This window comes from Leucopleurus acutus (assembly GCF_964270905.1).
Source record: "Leucopleurus acutus genome assembly, chromosome: 5".
NCBI classification, from domain to species: Eukaryota; Metazoa; Chordata; class Mammalia; order Artiodactyla; family Delphinidae; genus Leucopleurus; species Leucopleurus acutus.
This window is the reverse complement of record NC_139147.1, coordinates 12,382,044-12,405,461: the sequence shown is the minus strand read 5'-3', so window position 1 is coordinate 12,405,461 and position 23,418 is coordinate 12,382,044. Positions and strand designations below refer to the sequence as shown.

The 23,418-nt window shown below is 46.6% G+C and overlaps 1 protein-coding gene across 2 annotated transcripts; it reads right to left on the bottom strand.

Moving 5' to 3' along the window:
• Positions 1-586: 586 nt before the first annotated feature.
• LOC309961854 (cilia- and flagella-associated protein 298) lies at positions 587-16,511 on the bottom strand. 2 transcript variants are annotated; one of them, XM_082839336.1, is made up of 7 exons: positions 16,320-16,511; positions 13,892-14,059; positions 9,261-9,328; positions 3,852-4,010; positions 2,027-2,158; positions 1,181-1,276; positions 587-890 (listed from the first exon to the last, which is right to left on the bottom strand). In XM_082839336.1, the coding sequence occupies exons 1-7, from the start codon at positions 16,456-16,458 to the stop codon at positions 780-782; spliced, it is 873 nt and encodes a 290-aa protein (XP_082695462.1). In that variant the 5' UTR covers positions 16,459-16,511; the 3' UTR covers positions 587-779. The 2 variants fall into 2 exon arrangements, with proteins under 2 accessions (XP_082695462.1, XP_082695463.1); XM_082839337.1 differs by lacking the exon at positions 9,261-9,328 and having other exon boundaries at positions 16,320-16,455.
• Positions 16,512-23,418: the final 6,907 nt, after the last annotated feature.

Here is a 23,418-nt window from a genome sequence, read left to right as displayed (position 1 = left end):
CTGTCAGCCTCGGTGCCGACCTCAGCGCGACAAGAGCTGCAGGCTCTTGTGAGCCCACGGGGAGAACCATCGGTTACCAGGATCGGCATTTGTTTTCAGGAAAAGCCCAGAAACTACACAAGAATTTGTCCGTTTCAAGGTTAGTCTAGTTTGGCCACCCAACTTCCATCACAGGTACAGCCTTTACACCTGGTAAGACAAGACCAGCCAGGTCTCAACAAGGGGGTGAACTTCACCTTTGAAGCTGGGAGACACGAGGCTACAGTTAGACCCCCTGCCAGTCTCTGAAACAAGATTGAGAATTGGGCCTCTGACAGTTCCACAGGGAGGGCCCAGGAAGAATGCGGGTAAGGAAGTGACGGGCGGCCTCTAGTGGCCACTGACAGTGGAGTTTCACAGCAGATCCCTGGGAGAAAAGGTACTTTCAACCTCCTGCAATACAGCAGCTGTTATGAGAATATAAAATAAAGCAATCAGGAAGCAAAAAATGTTTGTAACTATATCTTCAGTAGTTTGCCAAAGAAAAACCTCAGATTAGTAGATAGTCGTCCTGAAATAAAAATAGTTTAGGCGGATTCTTTTGAGGATGTATTTATTAAGTTCTAAAGCCTTGAATAACTTTTATTTTAAACATTCAAACTGAAAAAGCAACTAGGAAAACCAGAAATTTCAACAACTTTCAAAGAGAGCTGTGGGTGTCCTTTTTAGTTATTATTATTATTATTTTGCCAAAAGGAAGGTGAGCTAATATTTTAGAAAGCTTCATCAACTGGTGAACTTCATCTTGGTCTCCACTTTATGTCTTTTACTCCATGAAAATGTCTTTTCAAAGCCGTGTTATCTGCCCACGGAGAATTTAAACAGGAATCGTCGTCATTTTCTTCCAGTTTCTGGACACAAACGTATTTTGCTCAGGAAGGCATTTCAGGGAAGTGTTCTGCAGAACCCACGACCAACCTCCTTGCCCCCCACGTCCCCAGAAGCAGGACACCGCCAGAGCCTAAGGCAGGCGGACACCGGGCAGGGCCCCCGCAGCCCCGGCGAGGCTGCAGCTCAGGACGTGCCCTCACCACATCCTGCAGAGCCCCCCGAGCTACCCCCGTGCCCAGAGTAAGGCCTGGGGGTGGGGGGCGGACGCCCCAGGCGCCAGCTAGCTGAGGATCCATCAGCCACACGGTACCTTGAGCTCCTCTTGTCTCCTGTGATAGAAGAGCATCAGCTGCTTCTGCTCCTCACTGCTAATGATGGGCTCTCGCGCTGGAGCGCCCTGCCCCCTCTGAAAAGGCGGGGGGGACAGCAAATTGCGGACTGAGGCGTTCTTATAAGGACGACCCAGGAAGTTACAGCTCACGCCTTACAACTGCCTTTGCCGACTGCTAAAGATAAACAGGCCATGCATCTCTGCTCACCCACAGCGGATCACGAGGGGAGTCTCGCTCTGGCCCTGGGCCCTCACAGTGGAGGCGGGAGGGTGCCGTGTTGCTCACAGCCATTCCCAAGTCAGCCACTGCAGGTCCAGTGAGGGAGGGGTAGAGATAATCGTGGGGGGACCCTGTTACCCCCAAACTATAGAGGTGATTTAGGAGAGAGCACACAACAAAGCAGCCTGCAGGTACACGGCTCCACACGAAGTCCTGACAGGTCTCCAGCCCTCCACCTCTTTCACAGACCGTCAGCACTTAGAAAAACTTGAGATCCGTGCTCTGGGCGGTATTTTTCATTTCAAGAAACAGTTTTAGTTACTTGTAAGCCCATTTTTTTTTTTTTTTTTTTGTAAGCCCCATTTTTAAAGTTGAAATGAACGCAGCATACTCTCCTTTCCCCCCAATTAAAACAAACTCCAGATACTGTCCACCGATCCATATTTCCTTCATGTTTTTGTTGCCCCATAAAGAGGACAGTTTGACTTTAAGCCTGGACCGGCAGGATTAAAGTGTCTGCACAAGAGTTTAAATCTTTCAGATTTAATGTAAAGTTTTATCAGTTTGCAAGTAAGCGAAAAATAGTGACATGTTAAAGTACTTACCCGCTGAATCTTGACGATAATTTTGGTTTTTTCGTTCTTCCCCACGTAGTCCGAAAGCTTCTTTGTTCGTCTCAGCTCCTTCGCTGCCCACCACAATTGTGCCTCTGATTCTGTGATGACACTGAGTGCTGCCTGGGTTCACGGTAAGAACCAGCTTTAAGGTAGTCAGGACACGGCCAAGGGTGTGGCCCGGCCCTGTGGGCAGGGAGCCTGGCCAATGCCCCTCCCAGCATCGGAAGTGGGACAGGCTTCCAGCACCCTGCCCTCCCCTGCCGTCCCCCACGGGCAGCACTAATGCCCCTGACTCAAAGCCCTCACTCATTTCAGCACCTTTCCTGTTAGTTTCAACTCATGCCCTGACTCAGGTCACTTCTGGAAGGTGGCGGGTATCCTATCTCATTTGCACCCTCATCCATGATATAAGGTCTGTCTTAGATGGATTTTTAGGTTACTGCCAGGGAAGAAGATGGGGATCCTGCTGGGTGTTTAAATACTAAAGCCTCTGACTTACGATGGTTCGATTTATGACTTTTTGACTATATGATGGTGTGAAAGTGATACGCATTCAGTAGAAACCATGCTTTACATTTTGAATTTTGATTTCTTCTCGGCCTAGTGATGTAGAGTATGAGACTTCCTCGTGATGCTGGGCAACGGCAGTAACTTGTGATCGCCAGAGTAATCAACCGATACAACTGTCCGTACCGGACAACAGTTCTGTTTTTCACTTTTAGTACAGTATTCAATAAATCACACTATTATAAAATAGGCTTTGTGTTAGATGATTTTGCCCAACGGTTGGCTAATGTAAGTGTTCTGAGCACGTTTCAGGTGGGCTAGGCTAAGCTATGATATTTGGTAGGTTAAATGTATTCAATGCATTTTCAACTTATAGTATTTCCAACTTACGCTGGGTTTGTTGGGGCATAATCCCATCATAAACTGAGGAAGAGCTGTATAGGTATAATGGGGCTGTTCGTTTGCTTCTGCATATCCTGCCTATTTAAGATGGCTCAGAGAAAAAGATACTGTCCCACAGGATAAGGAATGAAAAAATGAGAAAAACAAAGGAAAGTGGAACAGAAAGCTAAGAAAATAATAAGGAGCAAGAGGTAAGGCTAGGGGCTTCCCTGGTGGCGCAGTGGTTAAGAATCCGCCTGCCAATGCGGGGGACACGGGTTCGAGCCCTGGTCCGGGAAGCTCCCACGTGCCACGGAGCAACTAAGCCTGTGCGCCAGAACTACTGAGCCTGCGCTCTAGAGCCCGCGAGCCACAACTACTGAAGCCCGCGTGCCTAGAGGCCATGCTCCGCAGCAAGAGAAGCCACCGCAATGAGAAGCCCGTGCACCGCGACAAAGAGTAGCCCCTGCTCGCCACAACTAGAGAAAGCCCACGCGCAGCAACGAAGACCCAACGCAGCCAAGAATGAATGAATGAATGAACGAATAAATAAATAAATAAATAAATGTATTGGGGAAAAAAAAGAGATAAGGCTAGAACACAAAATTCCATGCAAAGGGTAGAAATAGGCACAAATTAGGGTTTTGGCTTCCCAGTGGTCAAAGAAAATGGGACTGTTTTCAGTTACTCCCTTGTCTCTTGCCACCCCTGTGTGTGGGGGCCAAGCCCTCAGGCAGGAGCACGTCCTCGGGGTCCTCCCCTGAATTCACAACTCTGCTCTGAAGCCTAGTCTAGCAAAATGGAAAGCTGTGTATGAAGCAACAAACTACATCAGCAGAGAAAGGTCAAATTGGAGGGGCTGCTGCTCTTTGGGGGCTGGGGGAGGGAAGGGACTCACCTGGAAGAAACCCCAAGAGCCACATACCTGACTCCCCGACAGATCTTCTTTATTTTCAAATTCCATCCGGATAGGATCGTATGGCGGCAACCCCATGGGATAAACAATCATCACTGCACCTCGAAGCTGGTCCAAGGCGTCTTTCACCATCTCCATGGTGACGCAGACATTGGCTTCCACGTGTTTCTGAAAGTGATTACAGGCATTGTTATCTGTGATGCAGCTGATCAACTCAACACATCTCAATCAAGTTCTTGTACAAGACCCGCGCCAGATGCTGCCAGAGCGACAGAAAGAATCGGACGGCGCTCGCTACCCAAGTGACTACGGTCTACTTCTGGGGCTGAGCCATGGCCACCACGACCTAGGTTATAAGGCAGGATACGAGCGGCACCAAGAGGGGTGAAGTGCAGAGGACACTCTGAGGGGAGGAACCCCAGTCCAGCGGTACAGATGCGAGAGGGCATCAGGAAACAGGGCAGAGGGGACGGCATCTCAGGGAACAGAGTGCTTCAGGACAAGCAACGGCAAAGAAAAGCAGGTAACAGCTAGCAGCCCATGCAGCTCGGGGAAGGGAAGGCACTGCTGGCCGGCCAGGCTGGAGCCTGTTTTGGGATGGCCGTGAACGCCAGGCTGAGGAGTTAGCATTGACAGTGAGGCGATGGGCAGCGAGTGGCTTCTCTGGGAAGAAGTGGTGACGCTGTGAGACTCATCTTGCAGTGGTTGTAGAATGGACCCGGGCGGGGGCAGACCACGTAGCAGGCCCTGAAGAGTGCAGAGAAAGGTGTGACGTAATCGAGAGTGTAGCTGGTCTTTGCCCCCTGTTCCTGGCGCAGAGCTTCAAAAACCCTTGGCATTTCCTGAGTGATAGGGTTGTCATTATTCCTAAGCAGCCCCCTCTGACCAGACTTGGGTTCATGCTGACGAGGTGATCCATGTGAACCCCTGGATAGTTTGGGGAGGGGTGGCCCCCCCAGGAAGCCCAAGCTGGGACTAGCAGGTTGGAGCTTTCAGACACCCTCCCCGCACCCCCATCATCACCACCTCTGGAGAAGGGGATTGGAGAGGAGCTCAGTCATGTGGCCACTGATTTAACCAATCAGGTCCACACAATGGAACCCTGATAAAAATTCTGGACACTGAAGCTCAGTGGAGCTCCTGGATGGAGAGCACACTGAAGGTGTGCACCCGGGGTCCACGGAGGAGAGGCCACGGAGGTTCTGCACCCCCTGCCCCTGGCTCTAACTGTGCTCTATGGGTCTCTCCCATCCAGCGGTTTCTGAGTTGTATGCTTTGTAACAAAACTTTATAACAAAATAGGAAATACAGCACTTCCAGCGTGCTCGGTGCGTCATTCCAGCAAATTACTGAACCTGAAGGGGGGTGGTGGGAACCTCCAAACCTGCGGCCAAACCAGACAGACTGCAGGTCACCTGGAGCCTGACGTCGGGCGAGTCTGGCCGAGGAACTCACCCTTTAGCTTGCGGGGTCCGTGCCAGCCCCGGGTAGTTAGTGTCAGAGCTGAGTTACAGGCCCCCCAGCTGGTGTCTGAACACAAAGGCTATCAGGGGAGCTTCCCTGGCGGCGCAGTGGTTGGGAGTCCGCCTGCTGATGCGGGGGACGCGGGTTCGTGCCCCGGTCTGGGAAGATCCCACATGCCGCGGAGCGGCTGGGCCCGTGAGCCATGGCCGCTGAGCCTGCGCGTCTGGAGCCTGTGCTCCACAACGGGAGAGGACGCAGTGGTGAGAGGCCCATGTACCGGAAAAAAAAAAAAAAAAAAAAAGGCTATCAGGGGAGCCTTAAATAAAGTGGTGACCGTGGAAATGAAACGAGGGGTTGGATTTAAGATGCATCTTAAATCCATGGGAGTGGACGGTACAGGACCAGACTTAAGGCATACGAGTGACAGAGAGGAAGTGACGAAGGTGACACTGAGCCTGGATAACCGAGACAGCAGTGGCTCTTAGTAGAAATGGAAAGTCTGCAGGAAGTGCTTCCTCTTGGGTAAAGAACACAGGGCAGAGGAATCAATGAGTTCAGGTCTAGAAAACTTGAGTTTGAAGTACTGGTTGGACTTTCAGGTAGAACCTTCTAGAAACCAGCTGGAAACTCAGGTTGCAAGTAAAGGAAGATGCTGGGGTAGAGGACAGAGATTTGAGAGTTATTGTGGAGAGTGGAATCTGTATTTGGCAGAGAAGATAAAATGCTGAGGAAGAAAGAGCAGAAAGAAAAGAGAAGAGATTCAGGATAAAGTACTTTGAGAAACACCAAATTTAAGAAGCAAGAGCCAGAGAAAACAGCAACCAGGAAGCCGGGAGGGAACCAGGATAGAGGAGGCTCATGTACGTGGTCGAAAGACAGAGAGGGGTCCAGGAGTCAGACGGGAAAAGCCCCTGGATTTGCAGGAGGGGGGTCACTGTTGGCCCTGAGGCGGCCATTTCTGTGGTGGAAGAAAACAGAGGCCAGGTTCTGAGAAACCCGGGAGCATCTGGTCCGAGGATCTGGGGGCCTCTCCTTCGGGAAAGCTGCTGGGGGTGGGAAGATGGGGGAGGCGAGTGTTGGGGGGGCAGGTGGAAGGTTAAGCTGCAGAGGATTGATTTCAGGCTAAGGTAGGAGGCCCGAGTGTGCTTACAGAGCAGATGCTGCCATAGGACAGGAGAGACTAAAGGCATTATTCCTCCTGGGTTTCTAGAAGGGGGATGCAGACCAGCTGGAGTGGGGGCAGCAGCGGAAGTGGGAGAGCCCAGGGGCAGGAGACACTGGTCAGTTTCGAGGGAAGAACGAGAGAGATACAGGAAGAGACGGTTTGCAGGGGGGACAGAGAACCGAGGGCTTATGCCAGACGGCCTCGACCTCACTGCCAAAGCAGGAGGCAGATATGCCACGGAGAAGGTGAGAGGGCAGGAGCCCAAGGAGAGGAAGGGTCTGAGACGGGCTGGGGGGAGGGCCAGCGGGCCCGCAGTCCCCATGAGGTCAGAGCTTGCTCAGCAAAGGAGGTCAGGCCAGGAGCACGGGCCACGCAGAGACCCGGAGCCAGCAAGAGGCCGCCTGGGGCCCCGCTGGGCTGGGAGGCAAGGCAGGGGAGAGGGGTTATCGGGAACCCTCGGCACGCTGGCAAGGGGCTGGGGGGCAAGGGCGGGGGCAGGGAAGGATGGAGGATCCTGCACTACGAGGGCGACATCAGGGCCCACATCTGAGACGGAACCGCTCTGAGTAACTGTGAGTTATAACCTGACCGAGCTGTAGGCAAGTGACACGGAAGGGAGATGAAAATCCTTGCTTCCGAGGAAATGCAGGAGTCCCGTGACCTGGTACAACACGGATCGTCAGCGTGGATGCCCAAGTCCCGGGGGGACCGGGGACCAGGCAGTACCCGTGGCCTGAAGCTGCTGCACCCCAGGGAAGGCAGAATGCCCTGGAGGCCCAGATTTAAACTCTCTAAACCTACGTTCTCATCTGTAAGACGGAGGTAATATTCCTGCCTTACCTACTCCCAGTGCGGCTTATGAAATTGTTTCCAAGTCATAAATCCTCATAAATCAGGCCTTCCCAGGAGGGGCACATGCCGTAGAGACGGTGTGAAGATCTCCCGGATCCGGGGTCACCGGAGGGAAGCTGTCCCACTCGGAGGGCTCCACCCCCCACTACCAATATATGCAGAAAGGGAGCGCCACGGGGTCATTTTCTACAAAAACTCCACCAATGTCAAGGGCGGTGATTCCCCACCAGATGCCATGGTTGGGTGACAGAGAAACTCACGGTGCGGCCTCAGGACGACAGAGATTCCCCGCTGTCCTGGTCTCCCACTCACAGCAGAGGGTGGGTCCCAGGAAGAGAGGCGGCATGGACACCATCGTCCCATCCCAAGGAGCCCCAGTTTCGATATTCCACCGTCTTCCACTCTCACCCTGAGGAACCTGAGCAATGGAGGTGGAGTCCCAGGCCCAGGGCCAAGGGACTGGTCACAGTGGGGCTGCTGGGACCTGAACTCTTCCTTCCCTGCTCGCCCAGTGGGTTCTGACCCACAGGGCTAAGTGCCCCCCGCAGGGCAGGGTCTAGGGAGGCGAGAGCGACGCCGGCTGCATTTGGGAAGCAGCGTGGAAGCCCCGGGTGAGAAGCGAGGCCTGGCCACCCAGGAGCTCTGCAACTTTGGGAAAATCGCTGCAGCAAAGCGACTGGAGCCCCTGGGAAACCTCTCTCTCTCAACTATGACATGACTATGTAAAAAGACACACAGGCAAAGGGAAGAAGTGATACAAATGAATAGGAAGGATACCCACAGAAGCAAGAGTGGGGAGTGAAGGGGGCGGAGCAGGGTCCAGGCCACTGTTCTCCTAACGTGCTCTGAGATGTGCCCATTTGACTAGATGTTACTAGCTATTATCCTTTTAAAAAAAGGTTCTGCAGTCAAATGCATTTTGCAAACATTGGATCGAACCGAAGCCTTCCTTGTCGGCTTTCCCAGAGTCTTTCCTATATTAACAGGCAGAAGGGCAGCCTTTCCTGAAGCACTTAAAGGATTAGTTAAGAGCTTGAAGAATTTGGGAAATGTTGGTTTAGAAATGACAGCTATGCCCAGTGCACTGAGAGGAACAGAAGAAAAAGCAGTTGTCAAGTGAGAAGGCCTGCAGGGGCGGCTGGGAGCAACTAGTCCCAGCAACACATACACAAAAGCGACTGATACAAACATTCAATTCTTGAAAAATCCTTAAATTATTCTCCTCCAGACTCACAGTATATGCATGTCAATGGTATGTTTCTCCTTCAATGAAACACTTTTTGTGTAAATACTTAAGACAATTACAAAAAGCTAATTCGTAATAAACGCATGCTGTGCCAGTCAGGTATCTGTAGATCCAGCCTGTGGTTACAACGTTCGCATCTCCCCGTTCCTCTTTCATTAGTTCTTAAGGGTTACAAACTACAACACATAAAACGGACAAGCAGTAAGGGTTTAATATTTAATACCTTGTAATAACCTAAAACAGAATATAATCAGGAAAAACCACAACTGAATCACCATGCGGTGCACCTGACACTGACACAATATTGTAAATCAACTATACGTCAACTAAAAAAAAAAAGTTAAGGAAACAAAATCATATATGCAGCAATTCATATGTGAACCACAGTTACACAAGCCGATACCCATTTCTGTCAGACCTGAAAGAACTGGGAGGATTGAGGACAATTATGAAAAGGAAAAGCTAGGGCCCACCCCGAACATATTTGTTTCCCTTGCCTCTGGAAGGAGGAAGGAGGGAAGGAGGGAGGGGGAGAGAAAGAGAGAGAGAGAAAGAAAGAGAGAGAAAGGAAGAAAAGAAAGAAAGAAAGAAAAAGAAAGAAAGAAGGAAAGAGAAAAGGAAAGAGAGAGAGGGAGAGGGAGGGAAGGAGGGAGGGAGGAAAGGAAAGAAAGGCTTCATTTAAAAAGCTAACCTTCGATATTATTGCTTTGGCTTCTTCTATAGTCTTCTTTAAAACTTGCTTCATCTTTTCATTTGGAGCTATGAAAATAAAAAAGGGAAGGGGGAGAGAGACAGCCATCTTTAAAACTCTTCTTAAACATCTTAATCCCTTCTGTCTGCGTCAGGGAGGAAGTGAGATGAGAGAAAGTACAAGAATGGAAATCAGATGAGGGATACAGGAAAGCTGGCTGTAAGAAATTAGGTAAAAATCTTTCAAACTTCATATGCTGAATAAATAACATAGCCATTGAAAATACTAGAAATACAAAACTGTATTAAAATAAAAGTGATTAAGACAATCTTGGTTAAAGATGAATAATGAACTGGTAAAAATAAACTGTTAACTCTTCTTACGAGTACCATTAGTTTTTTCATTGATGCAATTCCTCCTAAAAAGCAGAAGATCTCTCCAAATTGAGAATGGGTTTAGGTATGAAAAGATGTGGAAGACAACCAACTATTTTCTAGGTTAAAGTTCAAAAGAAATAATACTAGAAATTCCTATTATCTTCAATACTAAAAAAAAAATTTCTGAGCATGCGAAGGCCTTATAGGGACACTTTATTTCTTTCGCTCCTAATAGTGTTTTAAGGGCATAGTAGATACTTAGGTGTTTGTTAACTGATCAATTATAGTCTTTTATTTTATTTTTTTTTTAAAGAATCCATGCTAAACTTTCTTCATTTATTTATTTGGCTGCATTGGGTCTTCGTTGCTGCGCGCGGGCTTTCTCTAGTTGCAGCGAGTTCGGCCTACTCTTCATTGTGGTGCGTGGGCTTCTCATTGCAGTGGCTTCTCTTGTTGCAGAGCACGGGCTCTAGGCACACGGGCTTCAGTAGTTGTGGCACGTGGGCTCAGTAGTTGTGGCTCGCGGGCTGTAGAGCACAGGCTCAGTAGTTGTGGTGCACGGGCTTAGTTGCTCCGCGGCATGTGGGATCTTCCCGGACCAGGACTCGAACCTGTGTCCCCTGCATTGGCAGGCGGATTCTTAACCACTGCGTCACCAGGGAAGTCCCAATTATAGTCTTTTTTGTTGATGTTGTTGTTTTGTGTTTTTTTGCCGTACGCGGGCCTCTCACTGTTGTGGTCTCTCCCGTTGCGGAGCACAGGCTCCGGACGTGCAGGCTCAGCAGCCATGGCTCACGAACCTAGCCGCTCCGCGGCATGTGGGATCTTCCCAGACCGGGGCACGAACCCGTGTCCCCTGCATTGGCAGGTGGACTCTCAACCACTGCGCCACCAGGGAAGCCCCTATAGTCTTTTAAATGGAGTTTTTTATGCAGGTTAAAAGGGATAAGAAGCTATCAAAATGGGTTATCATCCCTTTTCCCTTCCAATTCCACACAAACAACCATATACTAAAACAAGAGGAATTTCTTCAGTGTGCTGGTGTGTCCTAAGCTGCTCTGTACAAAAGAGGGACATGTCCTCAATTCGAGTGGAGACTGTTGGGCTGACATTTATTTCCTCCTTCCACACAGAATCTCTAAATAAACCCTGATCTAAAAACTGTAACAAAACACACCCTTCAATACATTATCAATGATTATCCCCTCAAACGATTAGGTCGAACCACATGAAAATGCCAATTTTCAATCACTTGTTGCCTACAAAAATGGTAATTTCTTTTTTTTTTTACATCTTTATTGTAGTATAATGGCTTTACAATGGTGTGTTAGTTTCTGCTTTATAACAAAGTGAACCAGTTATACATATACATATGTTCCCATATCTCTTCCCTCTTGCATCTCCCTCCCTCCCACCCTCCCTATCCCACCCCTCCAGGCGGTCACCAAGCACCAAGCCGATATCCCTGTGCCATGCGGCTGCTTCCCACTAGCTATCTATTTTACGTTTGTTAGTGTATATATGTCCATGCCACTCTCTCGCTTTGTCACAGCTTACCCTTCCCCCTCCCCATATCCTCAAGTCCATTCTCTAGTAAGTCTGTGTCTTTATTCCTGTCTTACCCCTAGGTTCTTCATGACATTTTTTTTTCTTAAATTCCATATGTATGTGTTAGCATACGGTATTTGTCTTTCTCTTTCTCACTTACTTCACTCTGTAGGACAGACTCTAGGTCCATCCACCTCATTGCAAATAGCTCCATTTCGTTTCTTTTTATGGCTGAGTAATATTCCATTGTATATATGTGCCACATCTTCTTTATCCATTCATCCGATGACGGACACTTAGGTTGTTTCCATCTCTGGGCTATTGTAAATAGAGCTGCAATGAACATTTTGGTACATGACTCTTTTTGAACCATGGTTTTCCCAGGGTACATGCCCAGCAGTGGGATTGCTGGGTCATATGGTAGCTCTATTTGTAGTTTTTTAAGGAACCTCCATACTGTTCTCCATAAGGGCTGTACCAATTCACATTCCCACCAGCAGTGCAAGAGTGTTCCCTTTTCTCCACACCCTCTCCAGCATTTATTGTTTCTAGATTTTTTGATGATGGCCATTCTGACTAGTGTGAGATGATATCTCATTGTAGTTTTGATTTGCATTTCTCTAATGATTAATGATGTTGAGCATTCTTTCATGTGTTTGTTGGCAGTCTGTATATCTTCTTTGGAGAAATGTCTATTTAGGTCTTCTGCCCATTTTTGGACTGGGTTGTTTGTTTTTCTGTTATTGACCTGCATGAGCTGCTTGTAAACTTTGGAGATTAATCCTTTGTCAGTTGCTTCATTTGCAAATATTTTCTCCCATTCTGAGGGTTGTCTTTTGGTCTTGTTTATGGTTTCCTTTGCTGTGCAAAAGCTTTTAAGTTTCATTAGGTCCCATTTGTTTATTTTTGTTTTTATTTCCATTTCTCTAGAAGGTGGGTCAAAAAGGATCCTGCTGTGATTTATGTCATAGAGTGTTCTGCCTATGTTTTCCTCTAAGAGTTTGATAGTTTCTGGCCTTACATTTAGGTCTTTAATCCATTTTGAGCTTATTTTTGTGTATGGTGTTAGGGAGTAATCTAATCTCATACTTTTACATGTACCTGTCCAGTTTTCCCAGCACCACTTATTGAAGAGGCTGACCTTTCTCCACTGTACATTCCTGTCTCCTTTATCAAAGATAAGGTGACCATATGTGCGTGGGTTTATCTCTGGGCTTTCTATCCTGTTCCATTGATCTAACTTTCTACTCTACCCAGCAAGGATCTCATTATTTGATGGAGAAATTAAAACCTTTACAGGCAAGCAAAAGCTGAGAGAGTTCAGTACCACCAAACCAGCTTTACAACAAATGCTAAAGGAACTTCTCTAGGCAAGAAACACAAGACAAGGAAAAGACCTACAATAACAAACCCAAAACAATTAAGAAAATGGGAATAGGAACATACATATCGATAATTACCTTAAATGTAAATGGACTAAATGCTCCCACCAAAAGACACAGATTGGCTGAATGGATACAAAAACAAGACCCATATATATGCTGTCTACAAGAGACCCACTTCAGACCTAGAGACACATACAGACTGAAAGTAAGGGGAAGGAAAAAGATATTCCATGCAAATGGAAACCAAAAGAAAGCTGGAGTAGCAATTCTCATATCAGACAAAATAGACTTTAAAATAAAGACTATTAGAAGAGACAAAGAAGGACACTACACAATGATCAAGGGATCGATCCAAGAAGAAGTTATAACAATTGTAAATATTTATGCACTCAACATAGGAGCACCTCAATACATAAGGCAAATACTAACAGCCATAAAAGGGGAAATCAACAGTAACACACTCATAGTAGGGGACTTTAACACCCCACTTTCACCAATGGACAGATCATCCAAAATGAAAATAAATAAGGAAACACAAGCTTTAAATGATACATTAAATAAGATGGACTCATTGATATTTATAGGACATTCCATCCAAAAACAACAGAATACACTTTCTTCTCAAGTGCTCATGGAACATTCTCCAGGATAGATCATATCTTGGGCCACAAATCAAGCCTTGGTAAATTTAAGAAAACTGAAATTGTATCAAGTATCTTTTCCGACCACAACGCTATGAGACTAGATATCAATTACAGGAAAAGATCTGTAAAAAATACAAACACATGAAAAAAAAAAAAAAAAAACACATGGAGGCTAAACAATACACTACTTAATAACTTAATAACCAGTGATCACTGAAGAAATCAAAGAGGAAATAAAAAAATACCTAGAAACAAATGACAATGGAGACACGATGACCCAAAATCTATGGGATGCAGCAAAAGCAGTTCTAAGAGGGAAGTTTATAGCAATACAATCCCACCTTAAGAAACAGGAAACATCTCAAATAAACAACCTAACCTTGCACCTAAAGCAATTAGAGAAAGAACAAAAAATGGTAATTTCTTATGGTTCATCTATCACATTTAAAAGCTAGCTGCAACTTAGAGCAAGAAGACAGATGCCTTCTTTTCCACCTAATTCATTCTGGATTAGTGTTTTACAAGTAGTTATATGGTGCAGTATTTTATAAGTTTGTATTTATAAGTATTTTATAAGTTTGTATTTATAAGTATTTCATAATTTTTTAACTTAAAGAACTGCTTTCGTACTTATCGCTATACTCAGGCATGCAGAGAGAAGAAAAATGCTGAATTACCTTGTCCATTCCTTCGTCCAATATCATCCTTTTTAAATACTGAACCCGCACTGGGGACACACTTTTCACCCCATTCATCCTTTAATTTCAAATCTTCAATCTGGTCATCAGTCAGTCCTTGCATATTGGGAGGGAGAAATACACCATGTTCTGCTAATTCTTCCATTTCTTAAAAACAAGAGAAAGTTAGACAATATGTATGGTAGTCATCATCATAAAACCTTACACCTCATTGGAATGTAAGCTCCCTAGTGGTCAGGGGTCTTGCCCATTGGCTATTTTATTTAACAAACACTCTGATGCCACTTGCTATGCGCCAGATCTGTCCTTGCCCTCTGACAAATGCTCACCAATTTGTCCTAGGTCAACCGATGCAGAGAGTCTGGGTGTTTACCCACCGTTCACAGGCTACAGGTTCTGTGCTCTAACCCACTGTGCTATGTTATACTTCCCGGCACTCAGGAAGCACAAATTCAAATTCATTGACAGTCTGAATACACATCCACATAGGGAGTTATGGTTTTCCAAGTGCGTTCACATAGCTTATCTCATTTAATTTAACCTTGAGAGGTAGGCCAGACCGTTATCAACATCCTCATCTTCCCTAATTTGCAGCTGTATCACCTGAGGCTTGCTCTGGTCACACTTCAACTACTGTATATAAAACTTTATATAAATACTTTATAAAGGATTTATGTACATCTGATCATTGGGGAGGATATAAGGCAGCTCATGCCCTTCCACAGTGGCAGAGACAAGATCCTGATTTTCTAGTATCATGTTCACTATTCAGATGCATGCTTTATATTTTTCCTGTTCCATATATATTCACCCCCAAACGAATCCACATTTCAACCTTGCAAAACTGTCTTTCTTTCTTTCTTCTCTTTCCTTCTCTCTCTCTCTCCTTTCTTTCACATGAAGGAGGTAGGTGGAGCTAAGTCTTCCCATAGCACTGTGTGAAGACACTAGATGGCCTGTAATAATACAGTACTATGGAACAAATGGTGGAACTTAATGGGCTATTTATGGGATACATATTATCTCTCTCCCCATCAGACTGTAAGTATCTGGGGCGTCAAGGAGCTGGTCTCATTCATCCCTGTCTTCAGTGGGCATAGCACTGGGGCCTGCCTGAATCACGGCTGATAACAAGGACTGTAGACTAAATGAGTGGGTTGGGTTTTTTTTTGGTCACGTCGCATGGCATGTAGGATCTTAGTTCCCCCACCAGGGATCGAACCCGCGCCCCCTGCAGTGGAAGTGCAGAGTCTTAACCACTGGACCACCATGGAAGTCCCAAATGAATGGGTTTTAAGTTCACTAACATGCCTGAACAATCAGCACCACATTTCAATGGATAATTTCATAGAAAAAGAAGTTGAGGCCCTTTTCTCCCCAAATGCTTTCATTTTAAAATAACACTTAATCGAGCTTGTTTTGGAGTCAGTAATTTTTACTAAGAAACTATACATATGACCCATAAAGGTAGAAACCATGACGCTTAAGGAGTTCTCCATGGTACAAAAATCACGTGGTATAACTGTAGACACAATCACACCCTAGAGCACACCTGGAGTAGCATCCTGTCAAGTACTGCGCTGCCTAATGTGGCAGTTACTAGCTGCACGTGGCTACTTGGATTTAAGTTGAAATGCAATGAAATAAAAATCGCAGTTTCTTGGTGGTGCTCAACGGCCCCCTGTGCTTAGTGGATACCTTACTGGACAGCACAACCTGGGAACATTTTCCATCGCGGTGGAAAGCTCCCTTGGACGGCACTGCTCCAGAGTGTCGAGAGGACAGTGACCAAAACACTGTAACAGGAGAATCAGGCTTTGCTTCCTGGAGAAGGGAACACCAAGAGAGGCAAGAACACCGAGGCTCTCTCACTGTTTCTTACCTCTGAAGGCCATCCCAAAGGTGGGGGGCTCACCACCGGAAACTGCTCTACCTCCAAAGTCTCAAAATAGGAAATTCACTTGTAAAAAACGGCCCAGTGGTCGTGCCACCTCTCACACTTGTTGAAATCCACTACACCGGCTCTTGGGCCCAAGCTTCCGGCTCCCTCCTGTGCCTCTTGCCTCCTCTGTACAGGATCTATTTCGGTTTGCTCACAGCGCCCCAATCCCGGCTCCCAGACCCTGGGGTGCGCCCTCCCCGCCGGCTCCGGGAGCCTCTCCTCGCGGTCCACCAGCTCTTGAAGCATCTCTGGCGAACCCCGCTGTCCCATTTCAAGCCCGGCTGCCGCATATCTTTGCAAATCTTCACAAACTTGACCCTCGGCCCCAGCCTGCCCGAAAAAGCCTCGCTGGTCCCGCCCAACTTCGTCCCAGATGGCCCAGTTTCTTCTTCCCTTCCGGGGCCCTCGCGGTGCGGGCCCCCACCCCAACCCAGCCGGCAAACTCGCCGCGCCGCCGGGCCGCACCTGAGCAGACGCGCTGCACCTTGAGCCGCGCGTTGTAGACCCGGGCCACCTGCACCGTGAGCTCCTCCAGCTCCGTGCTCCCCGGCGCCTGCAGCAGGAACTGGCTCTCGTCGCCCCGCTTCACGTGCAGCAGAACCATGGTGGCTCCGGAGGTCCCGCCGAGGAGGCGAGAAGGCCCAGGATGAGCGGCGAACAGCGACGACCGACCGACTAACTGCCGCTGGGAGGCGGGAACCCGGGGCTCCGGGTCTCGCGTTGCTGGGGGAACTGCACTCGCTCCCGGAAGTGGCTGTTGCCAGTAGCAACAAAGAAACAGTCTGAGGGCCGCCGCTCAAGGTCACACCCCGAGGCTGGGGCGGAGACCTCGCCCTCCACTCCCGGGAGCAGGTGCTGGCGAGCACAGTCCACACAGATCCACACAGTCCGGGAAGGCCTCCGGGGCCCGTCCGCACCCGGCGAGCCGGATTCGCCGAGCCCTGCTCCCGGAAGTGGGTGTCGTCAGGGCAACCCTCAAACAGACCAGCCGGCTGAGTGGAGCGCTGGCCGCCCAGTCGGCTCGCCTGGGGCCCAAGAGTCTCTTTTCCCTCTTTTCCCACCTAGAGGTTGCTAGGTCGGGAATGGGTGGGGTGGTGGGAACCCACAGATGCCCAGCCCCGCAGCAGTCTCCCCACTGCAGCTCCGAGCCTCGGTAGCATTTCCGCCGCCCCCAGTCTCCACTTCCGGAATTGCCTCCCGCTGCTTCGGGTCTGGAACGCACAGAAGAGGCGGTCTCAGATCGCGGATCCCCGGTGTCTGCTGCCTCTGCTCCGGTTTTCCGCACTGAAGGGTCAGGGAAAGTGTCCGTACTCCTTCGTGGGGCTGATTCGAATTCGCATCTCTAGAGTGGCTCGAGCGGCTGCTGCCGTAGCGACCCTCCCCAAACTATCCAGCAACTCACTGCCCAACAAATTCTTATTAAAGGCAATCGGGTTCGGTGCTTCCTTCCGGGCGCCGGTGACAGGGAGGCAGATTCAGGGTCACTGCTTTCATGAAGCTTATATTCAGTGTAAGTGACAAAGAGAAAACAAAAATAAACGGATACGGCAAATTCAAATAGATATAAAAACAGAACAGGGTGACTGGCTTTTTAGATTGGATGGTCAGGGAATGCCTTAAGCCTTCAGGCATTCCTTGGGTGACATTTGTACTGAGGCCTTGATAACGAGGCGCTAGCAAAGCTAAAATAGTGCAAGGCCCCGATCCCTGGTTATCTCCTTGGAAGGGCCATTGCCAAATGCAAATTGAATATTACAAGCACCTGCCACTTTGTGTACCTGAAACTTTGCCTCCCTCCATTGAAACCCTTAAGTTCCGGGGCAGAGTGGAGAAAGTGTGTGACTGTAGGCCTTGGAAATGCCCAAAGCCAATCCAGAGCCTCACGTGAAGACCGTTAGACTGACGCTGGATAGAAGCGAGATGGCGCCCAGGGAGAGATGTGTTTTCATCTCTAGTAGTGTTGCGGCAGGGTTCACCCAAACCCTGGAACATGCAGTACTGGTCAGATTGGCAAATGTCTCTCTTCCCCAGAGGAAGAAAGTGGCCTACTGTGGTCACTTAGCTCCTGACTGCTGGCTGTAAGATCATCCCTCTATTTCTCCTGAATCTAACTGCATATCCATCAAGCCAACTCCTGCTTAAAAACTTGGTTTATAATATAGCCTTCTAGGTAGAGAGAACCATTTATCCACACACTCATGTACTACAGGGTCTCTGGGTATAATTTTTAATAATATAAAATGAATGAAAAGTATAGAAAACCCATGTTTGTACTGGCCACTCAGTTTTATTTAAATACGTAGTTATGAACTACATATCTGGTGGAAAATCTGCCAGACTGTCACAGGTCGAGCCCTTGCACCATCTTTAACCTTTGTCAGCACTGATATTTGCCTTTGTAGTCCTCTTAACTTTACTCTTTCGTTGCGTTCCTTTCAGTGTTCTCTTTAGGTCTTTTTCTTCTCATACAGGCCATGTCTTACAAATTCTGTGCGTAGCTTTTTCTCAGTGTGGTTATTTTGTTTTATAAATTTATTTACTTATTTTTGGCTGCGTTGGGTCTTCATTGCTGCGCGCGGGCTTTTCTCTAGTTGTGGTGAGCGGGGGCTACTCTTCATTGCGGGGCGCGGGCTTCTCATTGCAGTGGCTTCTCTTGCTGTGGAGCACGGGCTCTAGGTGCGCGGGCTTTGGTAGGTGTGGCACATGGGCTCAGTAGTTGTGGCTTGCGGGCTACAGAGCGCAGGCTCAGTAGTTGTGGTGCACGGGCTTTGTTGTTCCGCGGCATGTGGGATCTTCCCGGGTCAGGGCTTGAACCCGTGTCCCCTGCATTGGCAGGCGGATTCTTAACCACCGTGCCACCAGGGAAGCCCTCTCAGTGTGGTTTAAGTGATCATAAATCATGCCAAAGCCTGTTGTCTTGTCACCACCCAAGTGGGCTCTGAATCTGAAGACAAAGATGACATCTGGGTGGTCTTGTGTACTTTAGCTTATTGTCTCAATATTTTAGGTACTGTTGCCTTTCTAGGGTAAAGGGCATCTTATGACCATTTGTATCTGCTGATACAAATGTATCTGCATTAGTGATGAACACTCTGGTGCAAATAACTAATGGGCCATTCATGATGGCTGCTAGATATCAGGCAGCCAGGGAGGAAAAGAGCACATTTTTACTATATTTAAAAAAAATTTTTTTTTAAATACCATTGGGCTTCCCTGGTGGCGCAGTGGTTGAGAGTCCGCCTGCCGATGCAGGGGACACGGGTTCGTGCCCCAGTCCGGGAAGATCCCACGTGCCGCAGAGCGGTTGGGCCCATGAGCCATGGCCGCTGAGCCTGCGTGTCCAGAGCCTGTGCTCCGCAACGGGAGAGGCCACAACAGTAAGAGGCCCGCATACCACTATATATATATATATATATACACACACACACACACCATTAACACACATATGTATCCGTAAAGAATAGAGAATATTGTTTTGCATGTTTTAAATTTTATGTAACTAATGTCATACTGTATTATTTTGTACTTTGCTTTATGGCTCCATAATGAGATTTACTAATATTTCATTCACTTCACCGCTGTATAGTATTCCACTATGAATATGTCACTCTATTCCCCTCTTGATGGTTAGTTTCTTTCTAGTTTTCACCATTACAAACAATGCACATCCCGCTCCACATGTCCTAGAGTTTCTCTCCAAGTCTAATTGGTTGTGATAGAATGCAGGAACTTTACTGGATGTTGCTAAATTGCTCTCCAGAGCTGATGTGCCAGTTTGCCCTCTCGCCAACAGTGTATGAGTTCCCATATTTCCACATGTTCACGAAATCTTCATGTGGTCAGACTTACTTTTCTAACATTAATAAATTGGCATTTTGATTTATACATGAGTTTGTGAGTTTGGTTTTCCTGTGTCGGTCACCATGCTGTAAGTGTGGGCCTGCGGGGCTCAGGATCTTGGGTATGGGTCATGTGGAGAGGCTGAAAAGATAAGCTACAGACAGAGATATATCTGTGCAAACCACATATCCAGCAGAGGTAGAGCATCTAGCATACAAAAAGGACCCTCAAAACACTATAGTAAAAAAGCAATTTAGAAAATGCACAAAAGACACAAATAGATACTTCACTAAAGAAGATGTTAGATAGCAAATATCACATGAAAATATGTTCACTACCATTAGCTATTAGGGAAACACAAAGCCACAATGAAATATTTACTACCAAAATGGCTAAAGTTAAAAAATAGTAACAACAGCAAATGCAGGCAAGGATGAGGAGAAACTGGATCACTCATAAATTGCCGATGGGAATGTTAAATGGTACAGTCATTCTGGAAGACAATCTGGCAGTTCTAAAAAATCCAAGCATGCAACCACCCTACGACCCAGCAATTGCACTCCTGGGCATTTATCCCAGAGAAAACTTATGTGCACATAAAAACCTGAGATGAATGTTCATAGCAGCTTCATTTATAATAGCCCCAAACTGGAACAACCCAGATGTCCTTCAATGGGTGGGCAAATGGTTAACCCAATTGTGGTCCATCCATACCATGGAATACTATTGATATACACAGCACTAAAAAGGAACAAACTATTGGTACATGCAATCCAGATGAATCTCCAGGGAATTATGCTGAGTAAAAAAGGTCAATCCCAAACGGTTACACATGATTCCACTTACGGAACACTCTTGAAGTGGCAAAATTGTAGAAATGGAGAGTAGGTTAGTGGTTGCCAGAAGTTAAGGACACAGGAGAGGGGCATGGGATGGGAGGGAAGCAGGAAAGGGGCAACATGAAGGATCTTTGTGGTGATGGGAAGGTCTTGTGTCAATGTGAATGTCCTGGTTGTAGTATTGTACTATAGTTTTGCAAAATGTTGCCACTGAAGGAAACTGGGTAAAAGGTAGTTTCCCAGTTTGGGGAAACTGGGATCTCTCTGTATTATTTCTTATAACTGCATACAAATTTACCTTAAAATAAAAAGGTTTTACAAAGCCTATTATTCTGTATCTGTAACTTCTTAATCAGAGGTTAATGAACATAACTGAACTATTTAAGAATCAAGGTTATTGTTTTAAATGGCAATCTGAAAAAAGGCAATACTCATAGGAACTACTGGCCTCGGTCTCTTACTTTGGGTCTTTTTTTTTTTTTTTGCGGTACGCGGGCCTCTCACTGTTGTGGCCTCTCCCGTTGCGGAGCACAGGCTCCGGACGCGCAGGCCCAGCGGCCATGGCTCACGGGCCCAGCCGCTCCGCGGCATGTGGGATCTTCCCGGACCGGGGCACGAACCCGTGTTCCCTGCATCAGCAGGCAGACTCTCAACCACTGCATCACCAGGGAAGCCCCCGACTTTGGGTCTTTTAAGGCAGTCTCTTCTTTCTCCTGACTCCTCGTGCACCTGTCTCCCTTCTGCGCCTCCCCTTGACCCCCCCGGCTGTTTCTCTTGCTCTGGGTTAGAAAATCATCATTCATGCTTCACGTGTTATTTCCGAGCCAACAAGATTTTGCATCAGGGCCTCTCTTGCAGAGTAAGTGCATGGCTTCTTAACGGTGATTAGTAATCTCAGAACAGCTTTCTTCTTACTTTTAGCCGAAATATTACATAGAGAAGTGAAATGGATGAAAATAAGACCTTGAATTAAAATACCCAATTATACAACAAGAATTAATCCCCAAATGTCACCAAACCCGTATATATAAACTTCCAGGAAAACGGCTGAGAAAAATTCCTCCCTTTTGAGCAAAGTAGTCAATATGGTAAAGACAGGTATATTTATTTCATATGAGAGCACGTTTCACAGGATATGTACAGAGTGTTTACATACCACTGACTTTAATACTGTACTTCTATAAAGTATATAGTTATAAATACTGTATGCCACATAAGCAATAAAATTCTTACATATAAACAGCAATCTACTATAGAGAATGAAGAATTCACAAAGAGATCCTGTGTCTAGCTTCTGCTCTGCTTTTAACAGAACTGGTAAATATTTTAATAATACGCAGAATAGTGGCTAGTTATTTGCAGCAGACCTTGAACTTTCATAACTTTGTGCACTTTTTCAGCAACTTGCCAAGTAGAATTTGCTGATAAAGGCTGAGCTGCTACATGATATGTATATTTTAGACAGTAGTTTATATTCAATAGGAAACATTGCTCACAGAACTGCAATCTGCACTAGTGAAGTTTATAATGAATTATTTTGCTAATAGAGAGCAAATATTGAATACCATATATACTAATCACATAGATTTGTTAAAGCCACAGTTTCAACAAGTTAATTCACATTTTGAAGCACACTGCCTATAGTAATACTGCTGTTTAAAATATACTACTGCTGAAATGATTAGAACCCCCCCCCCCCCAAAAAGCACAATATAAAACTCACGAGTTATTTCTAACAGCAAATCCTGGCTGTTAATAGAGAGAGGGTTACTTTTATAAACATAGTATTCTGATAACATTTGAGTATTTAGAAAAGTGCTTTTTTCCTAACAGATTCGCTTTATGCGGTTAAGTGCGATGCAGTTTGCTGTGCTTTTATATTTTACGTATTCTTAGCCAGGAACTCTTTTTTCTGATATTCCGCTAATGCACATCTTTAAAGGTTAAATGCAGACAACGGAATTTAGGTCAACATATACAACTCTTTGTATAAAAGGAACGTTAATATAATGGGTAAAGGTAACCTTAAACTGACAAAAAAACAACTATTGCTCAAGGAGTTTTCTGATTAGGATTACTCAATGGTATCAAAATACTACATTCTGTATACATTCTGTGTACGTCTTCATAAAATTAAAGCAGGATCAGCTGCATATTGGCAGTGCAGGAGACAAAATCCACAGCTAATTTGAGGTGTAGCCTCTACAAACGTAAAGCAGCATCACAGATGTGTCGTGTAGTTCGTGAGAGGGAGAGAACACACAAGGAGTAGATCCCAGTTCCGCCCCGGGCGGCGCCTGTGGCCCGCTCACCACTTCCAGAGCGGAGGCGGCAAGAGAAGCGCGCAAGGGCCGTGGGCAGCGGACGCCTTTGCGTACGTTGCGCTCTAACGCTTTTCACTGAGCTTGGTGGCACGTGCTTTCCCGACTTTCTGGGCCAGCGTGCTTTTTTGAAAGGGCCGGGCTGTCGGTCCACGTGACCGACTGTAACCACACACTACGCCGCTTCCGGCTGCAAGAAGCTCCTCCCCCGGAAAAGCCGGCGCACGTGCTGCAGTGGCAGGTAACAAGGGTGTGTGCGGTGTGCGTGTCAGACGGGGGTGGGTGTGGAACGGTGGTCGATTCTGGTTCCCTAGTGAGATCATTCTAGTTTTAGAAAGAAAAGGAATGAAATATCCAAATTTCATTTTCAGCCATCCTTTAGATAATGAAATATTGAAAGAAGAACTATGTTCGAATTTTTAGGTAAAAATTTGGTGATTTAGAATTTAAATTATGTGTTTTACAAATATATAAGTGTGTGTGTGTGTATATATATATATATATATATATATATATATATATATCCTTTTAAATTCAGTTTCAGTATAAGTTTGACAGCTCTTT